General features: G+C 37.4%; 1 protein-coding gene across 1 annotated transcript in view; it reads left to right on the top strand.

Annotated features, from left to right (window-relative positions):
- dnah10 (dynein axonemal heavy chain 10) overlaps positions 1–17,074 on the top strand; it is a 35,801-nt gene extending 18,727 nt beyond the window's left edge. The window contains exons 33-75 of the mRNA XM_067405924.1: positions 20–211; positions 292–410; positions 568–726; positions 823–958; positions 1,044–1,166; positions 1,253–1,384; positions 1,460–1,676; positions 1,860–1,979; positions 2,122–2,267; positions 2,380–2,532; positions 2,620–2,880; positions 3,103–3,275; positions 3,989–4,082; positions 4,181–4,345; positions 4,607–4,795; positions 4,936–5,107; positions 5,275–5,478; positions 5,577–5,657; positions 5,777–5,974; positions 6,263–6,424; positions 6,640–6,814; positions 7,749–7,930; positions 8,067–8,203; positions 8,313–8,530; positions 8,642–8,863; positions 8,939–9,086; positions 9,173–9,452; positions 9,743–9,972; positions 10,435–10,708; positions 10,929–11,033; positions 11,135–11,289; positions 11,394–11,548; positions 12,254–12,437; positions 12,652–12,852; positions 12,936–13,145; positions 13,257–13,352; positions 13,700–13,871; positions 13,945–14,076; positions 15,247–15,458; positions 15,632–15,799; positions 16,306–16,486; positions 16,572–16,717; positions 16,838–17,074. Of these exons, the coding sequence (XP_067262025.1) occupies positions 20–211; positions 292–410; positions 568–726; positions 823–958; positions 1,044–1,166; positions 1,253–1,384; positions 1,460–1,676; positions 1,860–1,979; positions 2,122–2,267; positions 2,380–2,532; positions 2,620–2,880; positions 3,103–3,275; positions 3,989–4,082; positions 4,181–4,345; positions 4,607–4,795; positions 4,936–5,107; positions 5,275–5,478; positions 5,577–5,657; positions 5,777–5,974; positions 6,263–6,424; positions 6,640–6,814; positions 7,749–7,930; positions 8,067–8,203; positions 8,313–8,530; positions 8,642–8,863; positions 8,939–9,086; positions 9,173–9,452; positions 9,743–9,972; positions 10,435–10,708; positions 10,929–11,033; positions 11,135–11,289; positions 11,394–11,548; positions 12,254–12,437; positions 12,652–12,852; positions 12,936–13,145; positions 13,257–13,352; positions 13,700–13,871; positions 13,945–14,076; positions 15,247–15,458; positions 15,632–15,799; positions 16,306–16,486; positions 16,572–16,717; positions 16,838–16,984 (7,326 nt within the window). The 3' untranslated portion in view covers positions 16,985–17,074. The remainder of the gene's footprint in view (positions 1–19; positions 212–291; positions 411–567; positions 727–822; positions 959–1,043; positions 1,167–1,252; positions 1,385–1,459; positions 1,677–1,859; positions 1,980–2,121; positions 2,268–2,379; positions 2,533–2,619; positions 2,881–3,102; positions 3,276–3,988; positions 4,083–4,180; positions 4,346–4,606; positions 4,796–4,935; positions 5,108–5,274; positions 5,479–5,576; positions 5,658–5,776; positions 5,975–6,262; positions 6,425–6,639; positions 6,815–7,748; positions 7,931–8,066; positions 8,204–8,312; positions 8,531–8,641; positions 8,864–8,938; positions 9,087–9,172; positions 9,453–9,742; positions 9,973–10,434; positions 10,709–10,928; positions 11,034–11,134; positions 11,290–11,393; positions 11,549–12,253; positions 12,438–12,651; positions 12,853–12,935; positions 13,146–13,256; positions 13,353–13,699; positions 13,872–13,944; positions 14,077–15,246; positions 15,459–15,631; positions 15,800–16,305; positions 16,487–16,571; positions 16,718–16,837) is intronic.
- The last annotated feature ends 679 nt before the right edge of the window (positions 17,075–17,753 follow it).

The following is a 17,753-nucleotide window of genomic DNA, read 5'->3' as shown; positions in this document are numbered from 1 at the left end:
TTCCTTTCTTTACTCTTAGGATGTTGTTTTGATGAGGGCTCTTAGAGATATGAACCTGCCCAAGTTTGTATTTGAGGATGTTCCTCTGTTTTTGGGCCTCATCTCGGATCTTTTCCCCGGGCTTGACTGCCCACGTGTACGTTACCCCAGCTTTAATGATGCTGTAGAGGCCACCCTGCAGGAGAATAAGTATATGATGCTGCCCAGCCAGGTGATTCTTCCATTCAAAACTCATTTTCAAAGGATTGTAATTATTAAACGTAATGATTCATGACTAATTTGTGAATGTAGGTGGACAAAGTGGTGCAAATGTATGAGACCATGATGACCAGACACACAACCATGGTGGTTGGACCGACAGGAGGAGGGAAATCTGTGGTGATCAACACACTCTGCCAATCACAGACCAGGTCTTTGTCTACTCATAAATAACAATATATTCATACAATGACTCATAACATAACTGCATCTATTTTTTATACAGAATGTCTAAAAATTCTGCTACATGTTCATAAAACAAATAGTTCTCTCAGGCAAATACACATAACTGTTAAACTGTATCTGTAGGTTGGGACTGCTGACCAAAATGTACTGCCTGAACCCTAAAGCGATGAGTGTGATTGAGCTATATGGGATCCTGGACCCGATCACTCGAGATTGGACTGATGGGATACTGTCTAACATATTCCGTGACATCAATAAACCCACAGACAAAAAAGAAAGGAGGTGAAAATCGTGGCTTAAAAATTCTTCTACATCTATTTTATATCAAAGGCATGATATAAAACAGAATTCTACCATGAATTTGGCTTGGCTTTACAGGTACATCCTCTTTGATGGAGATGTAGATGCTCTATGGGTGGAGAACATGAATTCAGTTATGGATGATAACAAGCTTCTCACGCTGGCTAATGGAGAGAGAATTCGTCTTCAGAGCCACTGTGCTCTGCTCTTTGAGGTATCATGTAAACCCTTTATTTTATCAAAGGACAAGAACATTGTGTAACTGTTGTGGACTTGCAAACATAAATTATGTATTTTAGGTTGGAGATCTGCAGTATGCCTCCCCTGCTACCGTTTCTCGTTGTGGAATGGTGTTTGTGGATCCCAAAAACCTTCGTTATGCTCCCTTCTGGGAAAAATGGGTTAACAGCAGAGCCCCCAAAGTAAATCCATTCCTACTGTAACCTTAATTAAGCCCAAAGTTTATATATAAGATTATATTTTCAACATGCCTTTGCTGTGTCAACAGGAAAAGACAGAACTCCACAAACTGTTTGAAAAATATGTACCAAGTGCCATTGATATGATAGTAGATGGTATGGTTGATGGTAAACAGACAGAGAAACTGAAGACTGTGATCCCTCAGACGGATTTAAACATGGTGAGTGAGTCAGTAGAGACCTGAACAACACTACAGTGTAAGTAAGCTCTGTACCAAACTTCTTTTTTCCTGTAGGTGATGCAGTTGACTGTGATGCTGGATTCTCTGCTGGAGAATGAAGACTTCATTGCTGAGGAGCTGGAGTGTTATTTTCTAGAGGCACTCTACTGTTCGCTGGGGGCTTCTCTCCTGGAAAAAGGCCGACAGAAGTTTGATGATTTTATCAAAAAGATGTCCTCTCTGAATAGTGTTCATGATGAGAAGGTGCTTGCTGGCCCTGGACAAATTCCAGGTGAGGTGGAAGCAGGGTCCAAAATTAACTTATTGCCATACCTGGCAATGACAGTGAATTGAGAAAATATAAGTATTTCTTAATTAAATTAAATTAAATTATTGTTGTTATTAATAGAAATGCTTCTTTTTATTTTCTAATTTTTCATTCATTTATATTTTATTCTTTTGTTTAATTTCACAGTTTACTTGCCAACTCTCTATGATTTTCATTTTGATGGAACCCAAAAGAAGTGGGTTCCCTGGAGCTCCATGGTATCAAAATACAGTTATAACCCTGATATGAAATTCATCGACATCCTTGGTAAAGCAGCTTATTTCTTCTTCTTGCTCCTTCTTTGTATTGCTGTCCCTTCTTCTCCAACCTTTTCCTTATACTAATCTAATTATTTTTATTCTGTATGCTTCACAAATAAAAGCTTATTTTATCCGCTGTTCTCTATCAGTCCCGACAGTGGACACAACTCGTGCTAACTGGCTGTTGGAACAGATGGTGAAGGTGAAAAGGCCAGTGGTGCTGGTTGGAGAATCTGGCACCTCTAAAACAGCCACCATACAGAACTTCCTGAGTAATCTCAATACAGATACAACTGTACGTCCATCGCTGTGAATATCAGTGAAGCGGCTTCTGTAAATTTAAACTATAAATGAATACAGCCCATTTGGACTTCACTCACAGAATAACAATATGCAACTTTTGCCAGATAATGATGACCATCAATTTTTCATCGAGAACAACATCTATGGACCTGCAGAGGACTCTGGAGGCAAGTGTTGAAAAGAGAACCAAAGACACCTATGGCCCTCCAATGGGAAAAAGGCTCCTTGTCTTTATGGATGACCTCAACATGCCAAGGGTAAGAATGGATTTATACTGTAGGTCATATCCAAGACTGACCCTTCACCTCACGGCTCATCATGGATTCACGTTTGTTTGATCTCAGGTGGATGAATATGGCACTCAGCAGCCTATAGCTCTTCTAAAGCTGTTGTTGGACAGGGGTGGCATGTATGACAGAGGAAAGGAACTTAACTATAAACTCATAAAGGACTTGGGCTTCATTGCAGCCATGGGGAAGGCAGGGGGCGGTAGGAATGAGGTGGACCCTCGATTCATCTCTCTTTTCAGTGTGTTCAACATCCCCTTCCCGGAGGAAGACTCCCTGCACCTTATCTACTCCTCTATACTTAAAGGACACACCAAGGTGCAAGAAATAATTAAACTCTCTATATCAGAACAAATGCCATTTGCTTTCATGATTTCATACAAAAATCTCTTTTTAAGGCTTGTGACGACACAATCATTTAATAATATATTGCAGTGCTTTTTCACTTATTGTGTTGATAGTTATCATTGTATTAGTATTTTTGCCAGCCCTATGTTTATTCATGAAATTAATCAGAATTATTGTTCTTGTATTTTAAAGCCTTTTGAGGAATGCATCCAAAACATGTGTGACAAGTTGACCTTTTGTACTCTGGAATTGTACAAAACCATAATTAAGGACTTACCGCCAACACCTTCCAAGTTCCACTACATCTTTAACCTGCGAGATCTCTCCAGAGTCTACCATGGCTTGACAATGACCAATCCTGAAAGGTTATGAGTTTCATCATTCAGATGAATTAGAAAGGACTGAGGAAGTACTTTTTTAGTTTGATGTTTGCAATACTGAAATACTTTGTACCAGTGGTTCTTAACCAGGAGGCCAGGGCCCACTAGGGGGCTTCAGCAAACTTCAAAGGCATCTACAGGATGACTTATATTAATAATAATATATTAATTTAAATGATTTTAACTATTTTTAATAGTATTATTAATATATTGAAACAATCTAAAATCTTAAATAAAATGATACAAAAAAAAAAAATACAATCAAGATGTAAACTGAAATCATTTTTCTTTTTCCCTTCTAAAACTATTGTTTTTATTGAAGAACATACAGTTCTTGAAGTGTCTGAATTACAAAATGAATTGTGGTTTATTAATTTACCCATATCGACATTTCCAGTTTCTGTTCATATTATATTATATTATATTATATTATATTATATTATATTATATTATATTATATTATATTATATTATATTATATTATATTATATTATATTATATTATATTATATTATATTATATTATATTATATTATATTATATATTGTGATATAATCAAAAAAGTTTACCACTCTATGCCATATGCAATACTCTATACCACTATGCTCCATATTGTATCCCTCATTCAGTGTCTTTTATGACCAGTTTGTGTCATGTTTATTTTAATAATAAGCATATGTTTTGCTCTCATTTAACTCCAGGTTCTGTACAGTCACCCAGTTTGTACGTGTATGGAGGAATGAATGCTTAAGAGTCTTCCATGACAGGCTTATCAATGAAACTGACAAAATCACGGTATGCTTGCTTCCAAGTAGCATGTTACAAAAGCCTGCGATTGTCTCCATCTTAAACTACACACTTATCACCTCGTGTCCTGGCTTTTCTCTCTACAGGTCCAGGGGCATATAAAGAATCTGATTGAAGAGCACTTCAGATCAGACCTTGATTCAGCCATGAGAGACCCCATTCTGTTTGGAGATTACAGAACAGCTCTTAAGTCTGAACCAAGAGTTTATGAGGATATACTTGACTATGATGCATCCAAAGCTCTGTTTCAGGTGCATAGATGTCTTGATGTTCCTTTTACATAAATGAGCTTGATAGATGATTTTATCCAAAGAAGCATGCATTGCATTCTAGCTGTTCTTTTTTTTTTTTTTCCAATTCATTCATTACCTGGAAATGCACTTTCCAAAGCAGAAATCAGTATATCTAAAAATGAACAAGCTTGGCAGTCTGAAGCTTTTATTATTTTGCTTTTCAAACACATTTTCAAATTTTGCTTCTTTTTTCCCCCTTCCATTCTTTGACCCCTATAGGAGATCCTGGAGGAGTATAATGAAAATAAGACCAGAATGAACTTGGTGCTGTTTGATGATGCTCTTGAACACCTGACTGTCATTCATCGCATCATCAGAATGGACCGTAGTCATGCATTGCTGGTTGGCGTAGGTGGTTCAGGGAAACAATCACTTACAAGGCTGGCTGCCTTCACTGCAGGTTATGAGGTAATTTGTTGTTTTTCATATTCTATATGTAATATTTCCTGTTTATTTTCTACTTTTATATATTTTATCTATCCCCATTCATTCTTTCTCATCTGGCAATTTGAGAATATTATGAATCCTTTTATGCTGTTTGTTTATAGGTGTTTGAAATTGTGCTTAGTAGAGGGTACTCAGAAACGAACTTTCGTGAGGATCTGAAAACTCTGTACCTTAAATTGGGTATAGAGAATAAGAAAATGGTCTTCCTGTTCACTGATGCCCATGTGGCTGAGGAAGGTTTTCTGGAGCTCATCAACAACATGCTTACATCAGGTATATAAAACAACCGACTTAAGGAAGTCTAGTAAGGCAACATACACATTTTTTAATGAATCTATTTAATTAAATTTCCTTGTATGACATGTAAACATGAACAAATCATGTCACAGTTTAATGGACTGCATTAAAAAGAGATGACAGCATTTTCTTTGTGTTGTCAGGGATGGTTCCAGCACTGTTCGCTGATGACGAGAAGGAATCAGTCCTAAACCAGCTGCGAGATGAGGCTGTGAAAACGGGCTCTGGTCCATCAAAAGAGAGTGTATGGCAATACTTTGTCAACAAGAGTGCCAACAACCTGCATATAGTGCTTGCCATGTCCCCTGTAGGAGACACTCTCAGAACACGCTGCAGGAATTTCCCAGGTCATTGAGTAATGCATCAAAAATGAGTTTGTTAGGTCTTACTCCTACTTCCTTGATTTCAGAGTTTTATTTGTTGTTTGATTTTGTGTGTGTTTCAGGGTTGGTTAATAATACAAACATAGACTGGTTCTCCCCATGGCCTCTTCAGGCTCTACATGCAGTGGCCAAGACCTTCCTGGGTATGTGTTAACTAGGGATTTCAAGGCAGTTTATAGATTATTGTTTACTAACCTTGTGCATGCATATTGCAACAATGCATACTCATTCATGCTAGTTTAAGTATTGTGTCTCATTTCAGGCGAGAGTCCAATGATCCCAGAGTGTCATTCAGAGGCGGTGATTGCTCACGTGTGCATGGTGCACGGCTCTGTGGGCGAGTATAGTAAACTGTTCCAGCAGACACTACGTCGCAGCAACTACGTCACCCCTAAAAACTTCCTGGACTTTATTAGCACCTACTCCAACCTACTTGAGGACAAAGATAAATACATACTGGGTAAGAGCAATTTCTTTTGAGCTGTTTGGGAACATTTATTTATGATTTTGAAATGATGAACTGCATCTGTATCAGTGTTGTTATCATCATTAACCAAACAAATAAACCAAATATAAATATTAGATGAAAAACTTTGACTAAACAGAAATTTAAAATAAAAAATGAAATTAAAATAAATGAACACAAAACCTGAAAATTACAAAAATTAAAAGCTAATTTAAAATATTAATAAAAACTGTAATGGTATATAAAATCCTAGAATAACACTGATCTGTATGCATTTTCCAGCACAATATAAACGCCTAGAAGGGGGTTTGGATAAGCTGAAGGAGGCAAGTGGTCAGCTAGCAGAGCTCAACATCAAACTAGCTGAGCAGAAAGTGGTGCTGGCAGAAAAGACTTCAGCCTGTGAGATCCTTCTAGAAGAGATCTGCTCTAATACTGCTGTTGGTTAGTACAACATCACATACAAGAATTCCTACAGTAAAACGATTGGTATTAATATCAAGTTGGTTTTTAGTCATGTTACAAATGTGTTTATATTTTACATATTTATTCAAATAATGTAAAAAGTGGGAAAAGAAAGGATGTTCCGTATGGAAAGGAACAAACACTCTATTAAACGGCAACTGCTAAAAATAGATGGTAAACTCTGTCTCTTTCAGCGGAGGAGAAGAAAGCCCTGGCGGAGGAGAAGGCTAAAGAGATAGAGGAGCAGAATAAGGTGATAGTGGTGGAGAAGAAGGATGCCGAGAGCTCTCTTGCTGAGGCTCTTCCTGCTTTAGAAGCCGCTCGCATGGCCCTGCAAGACCTGGACAAATCTGATGTCACGGAAATCAGGTGCTTGTAGACTGTAATATTTTTTTCTCTGTTCCTGGTTCCGGAGCAGGGTTAGCACTGCTTTTGTGGTGTTAACCCCTCATTGCGGTGCAAAACCTTGTACAGTGTGAAACAATAAAGTGTTGGAATGTTACAACTAGCTGCTTAACAACCGATATCCAATAGCGTGCCGCATATTCACTTGCTTCGGACAGTCATGGAAACACGGTTTCACACTGTTTGTGTAAACAGTAGTTTTAGCATTTGAGCAATATATAATATACATTCGGCAATATATAATATGATGATGGACAACGCTAGAGCCCTTATGTAAGCACTGACACTGTAAGTATGCAAATAAGGATGTTAACCCAGGGTTTATGAATGTAAAATGTGAAACTGAGATTAATTGTTAAAGGGATAGTTCACCCAAAAATAAAATTCTGCCTTTAATTACTCAATCTCACGTTGTTCCAAACCCATTAGTTTGTTCAACTTCGGAACACAAATGAACACAGAAAACTCTCAGATTTCATCAAAAAGATCTTCATTTGAGTTCCGTAGATGAACATGAGGGTGAGTAAATGATGACAGAATTTTTGTTTTTGGGTGAACTAACCTTTTAACCCGGATAAATAATGAGCAATGTGAAAATTGAATCAAGATAACCCAGGATTCTGTTTACCCGGGGTTTATAATGACCCAGGGTTGACTATTTCAAGTGTGAAAAGCCCTTATGTGGTTTGCTCAGTGATTCTCAGATAATTCTCATTTTCGTTTCTTTGTAGGAAAGGAAATTAAATGCCTTTTTAATGATAGCAAAGCTAATTTCTGGTCTATTCCTTTACACATTCCATTTCATCACCAGATGTTGTAGCGACTTGACATGTCTGATTTATGGTTCTGTGCTCTTTGTTTATTTATCTCCTCCACCGTCTTGTTTGTGGTATTTTAGAACCTTCGCCAAGCCACCCAAACAGGTGCAGGTTGTGTGCGAGTGCATCCTAGTGATACGGGGGTATAAAGAGATCAACTGGAAGACAGCCAAGGGCATGATGTCAGAGGGCAACTTCCTGCGTCTGCTTATGGAAATGGACTGTGACTCAATCAGTGCCAATCAAGTGAAGACTGTCAAAGGTAAACCAACATCCATAAACTCATCTTCTTCATGCTTTTCTGTGATCACAGTGCCTTGAAACAACTTATGAAGTATCTAGCTCCTCAACGTAAACCCAATCATGGACCCCTCCACCTTATAATATTGTATACCCAGCCTACTTAAGGAACCTCAACACCAGTTTGGAGGAGATGCAATCCATCAGTAAAGCTGGTTCTGGCATGCTAAGGTTCGTGGAGGCAGTCATGGGCTACTGTGAAGTCGCCAGAGACATTAAACCTAAGCGAGAGAAGGTATGATATGCTTATATAATAGAGACTTTAAATAAATGAATTCATTTATGTTTATTTGATCATATTTAAGAAGATGAGCTGAAATTAAATCAAGAATTACATTAAAAAGGTAGCTCGTCTGGAGAGGAATTTCTTCCAGAGCAAACGTGAGCTGGAGCGAATCCAGAATGAGCTCAGTGCCATCCAGAAAGAGCTTGGAGCCCTTGGAGAGAAATATGAGGCTGCCATGACAGAAAAGCAACTTCTGCAGGATGAGGCCGAGATTATGGAGAGAAGACTCATTGCTGCAGACAAACTCATCTCAGGCCTGGGATCAGAGAATAAGCGGTCAGTTGACCTGTGCCAAATACCTTTGCTTGAATATAAATGACTGATCATCACCAAGATAAATGACATTTTAGCAATATTTTAATGTATTGTATGTCTATCTACATGTAGCTGGATGGAGGACCTGGAGGAGTTGAAAAAGCGGCGAGTACGTCTTCTGGGAGACTGTCTGATCTGCGCTGCATTCCTCAGCTATGAGGGAGCATTCAGCTGGGACTTCCGCAATGAAATGGTTTATGAGGTGTGGCAGGCAGATGTCCTGGAGAGAGGTATTCCTCTGAGCCAGCCTTTCCGAATAGAAAACCTGCTCACTGATGAGGTGGAGATCAGCCGGTGAGTCATCAAAGCATGGGTAGAAGAATGAATATTATATGTATATTTGTTTATGGGAAAAAAAACTTCTTTTAGATGGGGATCTGAAGGCCTTCCTCCAGATGAACTTTCAGTGCAGAATGGCATCCTGACCACCAGATCCAGCCGCTTCCCCCTGTGCATTGACCCCCAGCAGCAAGCCCTCAACTGGGTCAAAAAGAAGGAGGAGAAGAACAATCTGAAGGTTTCAGGATTCCATCATTTTATTCTGAACAAAGTTTATCTGTAATCAATCTTGGACTATTTTATAGTAACTTTTCTGATTTGTAGATCTCGTCATTCAATGACCCAGACTTCTTGAAGGGGCTGGAATTGGCCATTAAGTATGGTTTCCCCTTCCTGTTCCAAGATGTGGATGAATATATTGATCCAGTTATTGACAATGTCCTTGAGAAGAATGTAAAAGGAGCAGAGGGACGCCAGGTTGTCGTACTTGGTGATAAGGAAGTTGACTATGATCCCAACTTCAAACTTTACCTCAATACCAAACTTGCAAACCCCAAATTTTCTCCTGCCATATTTGGGAAGGCCATGGTTATCAATTACACAGGTGAGAGCAAACTATGCGATACACAACAGTTTATGCCCATTCACAACAGGTCTCGATGCAAATGGAAGAGTACAGCATTCACAGTTTATTAATATATTTACACATAGTCCAATGCCAATTTTTGATAGTTCTCTGTATTACAGTATTATACGGTATTGTATTATAGTTTTTGAATTAAAAACTCAATAAAAGACTCAAATAAAGGTTTTTTCTAACTTTGGTGTGAATATGCATTTAATTTGAGATTTTACATATTATCATTTAATGTTTCTGCTAAAACTGTTTTTCAGTAACCCTAAAGGGCCTGGAAGATCAGCTGCTGAGTGTTATCGTGGGATTTGAGCGGAAGGAACTGGAAGAGCAGAGAGAACGGCTTATTCAAGAGACTAGTGAGAACAAACGTTTGCTGAAAGACCTGGAGGACTCGCTGCTGAGAGAGTTAGCCACCTCCACTGGAAACATGCTAGATAATGTAGAACTGATACAGACTCTGGAGGAAACAAAGTCCAAAGCCAGTGAGGTGAGTTCACTGCACACTACACACATGTATAATGGCCTACTACTTATTTCATAAGTATTTATCACAGAAACTCACTACCATTCAAAAGTTCAGCGTTGGTAAGATTTGTTTTATTGTTTTTGAAAGAAGTATCTTATGCTCACCAAAGCTGCATTTATTTGATCAAACATACAATTAAAAACAGTAATATTCCCAAATATTATTACAATTCATATTTCATATTTAAATATATTTTCAAATGTAGTGTATTCCTTTGATGGAAAAGCTGAATTTTAACAGCCATTACTCCAGTATAATAATAATAAAAACATTTACATTGTAACAATGTAAAAGGCTTTACTGTCACTTTTGATGAATTTAATGCATCTTTGCTGAATAAAAGTATTAATTTCTTTTTTTGATTAATGAAACTTAACAGGATATTCAGTTTACGGTTTTACATTCATTATTTGACTCCAACAGGTGTTCGAGAAACTGAAGCTGGCAGAAAAGACATCCATTGATATTGACATACTCAGAGATGGCTACCGTCCGGCTGCCAAGCGGGGGGCTGTCCTGTTCTTTGTGTTGTCTGAGATGGCCCTGGTCAATAGCATGTATCAGTATTCACTTGCTTCCTTCTTAGAGGTGTTTGACCTCTCACTGTCCAAGTCTCTACCCAACACAATCCTGCCCAACAGATTGAAGAACATCATGGACACACTTACACAGAATGTCTATAACTATGGTTGTACTGGTGAGCCTGTTAAGCATTTAAAGTCAAGTGGATTCTGATCATGGGAGTTTTAATAAACTATTTTTTAATATAATTTACTGCTAAACTTCATGCCATCAGATTAAGACATTTTATACTCCATGAACATTATCAGCTAGTGATGACAGGAAAAAGTTTAGATGAAATCACAGTCGTTTCTTCAACGGATTCAATCCAAACTTCTTTTTGCTTTGTTGTTTAGGTCTGTTTGAAAGACACAAACTTCTCTTCTCATTCAACATGACTATTAAGATTGAGCAGGCAGATGGCCGAGCACCCCAGGATGAACTTGAGTTCTTCCTCAAAGGTAGGAGCTTCAGGAAAACTTGTCTCCCACTCTTTCTCTCTTTTGCAATATAAACATGCACAGCAATACACATACACACCCAATCTTCTTCCTTTCTCCAGGTAACCTCTCTCTGGAGAAGAGCAAACGTAAGAAGCTGTGTGACTGGCTGCCTGATCAGGGCTGGGAGGATATAATGCGCCTTATGGAACTTTTTCCAAATGAATTTGGCACTTTAGCTGATGATATAGAAAAGAATCCTGAGGAATGGAATAAAGTAAGTGGCAGAAATCATCAAACACACACCAGATGAACCTAGGGTGAGATACTATATATCACTTATGCAGTCCCACCCATAATTTCTTTCTGTTTCTGGCACAGTGGTATGACTTGGAGGCTCCAGAGCAGGCTTTCTTCCCCATGAAGTACAAGGACAGCCTCACTCCCTTCCAGAAGCTTCTGCTGATCCGCTGCTTCAGGCTGGACAGAGTCTATCGTGCCGTTAGCGATTACGTCACGCTTACCATGGGAGAGATGTAAGAGGAAACTGAAAATTATTTATGGATTTTATAAAACAGATCATGTTACCACAGGGCAGTACATATTTAATTAATTATTAGTAAAAATATGTTATGGATAATAATTCAATTTAGTTAGGAAATCATGATTTTGTGGATTTTTACTATTGAAAATTAATGTAGATTAAGAACTTTTATTATAATAATTATATTAGATTAATAATTGTCAGAAAATTAATCTCTAGCACATCTCTAGTAAGGACTATAGAGGGGAAATGACATCTAAAGGCTGGAATACACTACACAACTTTAAAAATCCTAACAGTATGGAACAGTAAACAATAGACACTTGCAGACTTGTAAAATGATTATAGAGACAAACTGGGCATCATACACTAAAGGACTGAGGATTACACACAAGTTGTTCCAAACACAACAAACTCAGGAGACACATGACAAATGAAATCAATATGTGTTCTAAAACTATTCAAAATGTCCAACATGCTTTTATAGATTGAATCATAGTCTGTGTCCATCCAACTCCTACTTCCCAAAATCTACACACTGGCAACTAGCATTGACTCCTCCACACTGCAAATCGGGACAAAAATGTATGCAAATGTCTTGTAGTGTATTCCGGCCTAAATGTTCATATAATAAAAGTCCAAGCTTTTTAATGTCAGACAATCAGAAACAATAGCTATCTTTTTCTTTGTCACTCAGATACGTACAGCCCCCCGTTATCAGTTTTGAAGCCATCTTTGACCAGAGCTCCCCAAACTCCCCCATTGTGTTTATTCTGAGTCCAGGCTCAGAACCAGCCAATGATCTGATGAAATTAGCCAAACGCTCTGGCTTTGGGGCCAACAGACTCAAATTTCTTGCCATGGGGCAGGGACAGGAGAAGGTAAATATGCACTGACACAAAAACACAGTCTAGAGTATATGCTACAAGTATATGCTACAGTTCTCATGACCATTATCATTTTTGACACCAGTACAGTGCACAGCAGTGGGACATTGTATCTTGACCACCACCAATATCATAACAGACATATATGGGAACTCTACATTTGAAATCTACAAGACAGTATGTAAAATTTGGAACATTTCTATTTCAGGTAGCATTGCAGCTGTTGGATACCGCAGTGGCACGAGGGCAGTGGCTGATGCTTCAAAACTGTCACCTTTTAGTGAAATGGCTGAAGGATCTAGAGAAAGCACTGGAAAGAATCACTAAACCCCACCCAGACTTCCGTCTCTGGCTCACTACTGATCCCATTAAAGACTTCCCTATCGGCATCCTGCAGAAATCGCTCAAGGTCAGGACACTTTTAATGTGTGACATTTAATGTGTGATTATTTATTTCCATGTTAATTAATGTTTTTCTCATGTCGCCTTCAGGTTGTGACAGAACCTCCAAATGGGCTGAAGCTGAACATGAGGGCGACGTATTTTAAGATCCCTCATGATAAGCTCATGGGCTGTGCTCACCCAGCCTTTCGCAGTCTGGTTTATGTGCTGGCCTTCTTCCATGCTGTGGTGCAGGAAAGACGCAAGTATGGCAAGATCGGCTGGAATGTGCCTTATGATTTCAACGAGTCCGACTTCCTGGTAAGTTTGCTGCTCTAATCCGAAGGTCCTTAGAGGTAGTGTTCAGATAGTATTGTCAAGTCTGAGACACTTTACATTGCATTTTGATTATGTAGTTTCATTGTCTCTCAGGTGTGTATGGAAATCTTGGACACCTACCTGACCAAAGCCCAAACTCAAGGAGATGCCGCGATACCATGGGGAAGTCTCAAATACCTAATTGGAGAGGTAAATATCATAATAAGTTAATCTTGTCATTTTATAGGCTGACTGCAGAAGACTGTTCAGAAGTAACAGTAAAGACAATTTATAATGTTACAAAAGATTTTAATAAAGAAATGCTGTTTTTTATTCAGAGAATCCTGAAAAAAATTATCATATATTCCACAAAAAGTTTAAGCAGGACAGCTGTTTTCAACAATAAAAAAATAAGAAATGTTTCTTGAGCACCAATAAACATATTAGAATGATTTCTGAGGAATTGTGTTATTTTAAATTGTACCAGTATTATAGTTTTACTGTATTTATACTGTATTTATATTTTATCTATATATAATTTCAAATGCCTCTTGCAGGTGATGTATGGTGGCAGGGCTATTGACAGCTTTGATCGTAGGATCCTCACAGTTTACATGGATGAGTATCTGGGTGACTTCATCTTTGACACCTTCCAGCCCTTCCACTTCTTTCACAATAAAGATGTGGACTACAAGATCCCGCCACACGGACCCAAGCAGGTTTATGTTGGTACGTTGCTGCTTACAATCCAGCATCAGAAAGACTGAACGTGACAGACACTCAAACTCTCCATATTTTGCAGATGAGATAGAGTCGCTGCCTCTTGCTAACACGGCAGAAGTGTTTGGTTTACACCCTAACGCTGAGATCGGATACTACACACAGGCTGCTCGAGACATGTGGACTCATCTTATTGAGCTACAACCTCAGACAGGTACCTGATTTATAGTACTTTATATTACTGAAATAAAGGGATGTCCCGAGCCGATCTCAAGGATTTTTTTTAACTGATCAGTATTGGCAATCCTAAGCAAGATCCTTTATTTTACGTCAGCTATCATGCAGGGGTCGTGCAGTTGGTGGTGGTATGCACCTTCAAGTGGATTTGTCAACTTTCATTAAAAGGAAAAGAAGCTTCTCAACTGATCATGCGTGAGAACTATTCTAGCGTGTCAAACACACATTCGAGCTTCCACGTTTAGCATATTTGATGCACACTTTTGTAAGGAATCACTCGAAAGTCATTTAAAGTCATGTATTTTTATCTGCCATCAGACTATCTGAGATGTACAGAAGAGGATTAGGGCCAAGCAATAATAAAAAAATAAAACCATCTCGAGATTAAAGTTGTTAAATTTCGAGAAAAAAGTCGAGATAAAATGTTGAGAATAAACTCATTAAATTACGAGAAAAAAGTTGTTAAATTTCGAGAACAAATTTGTTAAATTATGAGAAATGTCGTTAAATTTCGAGAAAAAAAGTCGAGATAAAATGTTGAGAATAAACTCATTAAATTACGAGAAAAAAATCGTTTTTTTGCATTGTTATACTTGACTAACAGACTGGCATTCTGACTCCACAAGCTACTTGCTTTCTAACCTTACCACCACCATTTTTTTCTTCTTGTTGCAATTATTCTGCTTATTTTACATATAAAATACAGGAAGTTTATCATCCCATATACGTTTAGTCCCATATTCCTAATTGTTAGCACATGTTAACATCTACCAATGTCTATTTAAAAAAATATTAAAAAAAGGTGCAAACATTCACTGATGCTCCAGAAAGAGACACAATGAATTAAACTTTTGAACAGGATGAGCATCAGTGAATGTTTTCACATTTTGTAATGTTTGATATATATATATATATATATATATATATATATATATATATATATATATATATATATATATATATATATATATATATATATCAAACATTACAAAATGTGAAAACATTCACTGATGCTCATCCTGTTCAAAAGTTTAATTCATTGTGTCTCTTTATATATATATTTGTATATTTAGCATATCATTCCTCTCTTGTTTTTCTTTATTTCTTCATGCTCGCTGCCTTTAAATACATTTATTGCTATGTATAGGTGACTCTGGCGGTGGCATTAGTAGAGATGAGTACATCAGCCAAGTGGCACGGGACATTCAGAGCAAACTGCCTGAAGAATTTGACCTGGATGTGATCCGCAAGAAGATGGGGCTTGAGATCTCCCCAACATCTGTAGTACTGCTACAAGAGCTGGAGCGCTTCAACAAACTTACGCTCAGGATGAGACGTTCTCTGGCTGAACTACAGCGAGTGAGTGACATAAAATAAAAGAGGAGAGAAATAAAAGAATCAAATAAAAACTATTACAGCTAACAATTAATACAACTGTTTATGCTATTCTTTGGTTGTTCATAAAATATGAAAAAAAGAAAAACTGGAAGGTTTCACACTCACAGTACAGTATGTGTGCTTTCTGTCTAAAGGCCCTGGCTGGTGAGGTGGGAATGAGCAGCGAGTTAGATGAGGTGGCGAGAGCTCTGTTTAATGGGCAGATTCCTGTTATCTGGAGGAAACTGGCACCAGATACTCTAAAATCTCTAGGGAACTGGATGATCCACTTCAAGAGACGACATGAACAGTACAGCTCATGGGTGAGAATCAGCTATCACACCATATATAAAGTTTCATGCTCGCCATAAGCCTTTATTTGATCATAAATACAATATAAAGAGTAAAAGTGTTAAACATTATTACAATTTAAAATTAAATCATTCTAATATGTTGCTGATTTGGAGCTGAATAAAATATTAATTTCATAAAAAATATCTGTGTTGTATATTTTTGTGTATTTAGTTGAATAACAGAAGTGTTACCTTGTTGTCTGTTAAAAAATTACTTACGGCCTTGCCGATGTGTGTTAACAATTTTTGTAAATTTGAAATATTTTGTATTCATTTCATGCAATGTTTCTTCAAACTTCCTGTATCCTGGTTTAAAATAATTTTTAAATGCCAAATTTTCAGTGTCGACCTTTGAACCTCACTGTGTTCATTATGTCTACTATCTCAGCTCATGTAAATCAACTTCTAATTAAAGTTATCAAATGTGCTACTAAATAAATAAATACAATTTATCTCATTGTTTTTCATGTATGTAGGTGAATGAGGGAGAGCCCTGCGTGATGTGGTTGTCAGGCTTGCATATCCCAGAATCGTACCTGACAGCACTGGTCCAGGCCACCTGCAGGAAGAACGGCTGGCCTCTGGATCACTCCACTCTCTACACACAGGTTACACAGTACAGGAGTGAGGACGAGATCAAAGAGAGACCAGGACAGGGTGAGAGCACACAAAACCCTGCGCATAAAAAATGAACATGAGGTTATTGAGACTCAAACACATGTTCTTCTTTGTTTTCTGCCAGGATGTTATGTATCAGGACTGTATCTGGAGGGGGCAGACTGGGACATTGAACAGGGCTGTCTGGTGCGCAGCAAACCCAGAGTTTTAGCATCTCAACTACCCGTTCTCAAAATCATTCCCATTGAAGCACGTCGCCTCAAACTCCAGGCAAGATGCTTTTCTTTTCTTTTCTTTAAATCAGGTGTTCAGTTCATCTTAGAATATCTGTCTGGAAAGACTTGTAATCTGTAAATAAAGTGTATCTTTGTTTTTTGTTATTTTTTGTAGAACACCTTGAAGACTCCAGTCTACACCACCTCAATGAGGAGGAATGCTATGGGTGTTGGACTGGTGTTTGAGGCTGATCTTTTCACCACCAAGCACATTTCTCACTGGGTACTGCAGGGAGTGTGTCTGTGCCTCAATGCTGACTGATACTCTGACTGATAATAAATGAAGGAAATGAGGATTTTAAAACTTTAATAACTTAAACTATATTAACTTAATAGAATAATAGAATGTTTGTGACCAATGATTTTATTAAAATTTCAATAGATCTTTAATGTTGTCAAAGTGTTTTGTGTTTCACCACTGGGTGGCAGCACACCAATTATTGCTGCTAAAACCTGTTGCATTCAGTGTTTGAGAAAAGATCTCAAACTTTGTCTACTTGATTTAACATAAAATGTTAAATAACTATAACTTTTTTGTTTACTTAATTGAAATCTTAACAAGTAGAACCCTCAAAAAAAAATCACAATTTATTGTTATAAGACATTGTTATAAAATATTACTCTTTCAGCTACTTATAAAACATTGCTCTTTTATATTTTGTTTATTCTGACCCCTTGATGTCACAAGTATTGCTGGTATTATCCAAAAATAGCTTTGATATAAAACCTGCCACAAAAAAAAATAGTTTAAGCACTAAAATACTGAAATAAATATAAAGCTAAAAAGAAATATATAAAAAAAAAACTAATAAAAAAGACAAAAGCACATGAACCAAACAAAATCATGAACCAAACAAACTACAATTAAAATACTTAAAATACTATAAAGTAACATTATTAAGCAGAATGCAGAGAATGTTTTTTGTGCAGGCACTTCATTAGAGACTGGGCCATCCTCTTATATATATATATATATATATATATATATATATATATATATATATATATATATATATATATATATATATATA

The sequence above is a fragment of the Chanodichthys erythropterus genome, chromosome 13 (assembly GCF_024489055.1).
Source record: "Chanodichthys erythropterus isolate Z2021 chromosome 13, ASM2448905v1, whole genome shotgun sequence".
Classification (NCBI taxonomy): domain Eukaryota; kingdom Metazoa; phylum Chordata; class Actinopteri; order Cypriniformes; family Xenocyprididae; genus Chanodichthys; species Chanodichthys erythropterus.
This window is presented reverse-complemented; position numbering and strand designations above follow the sequence as displayed.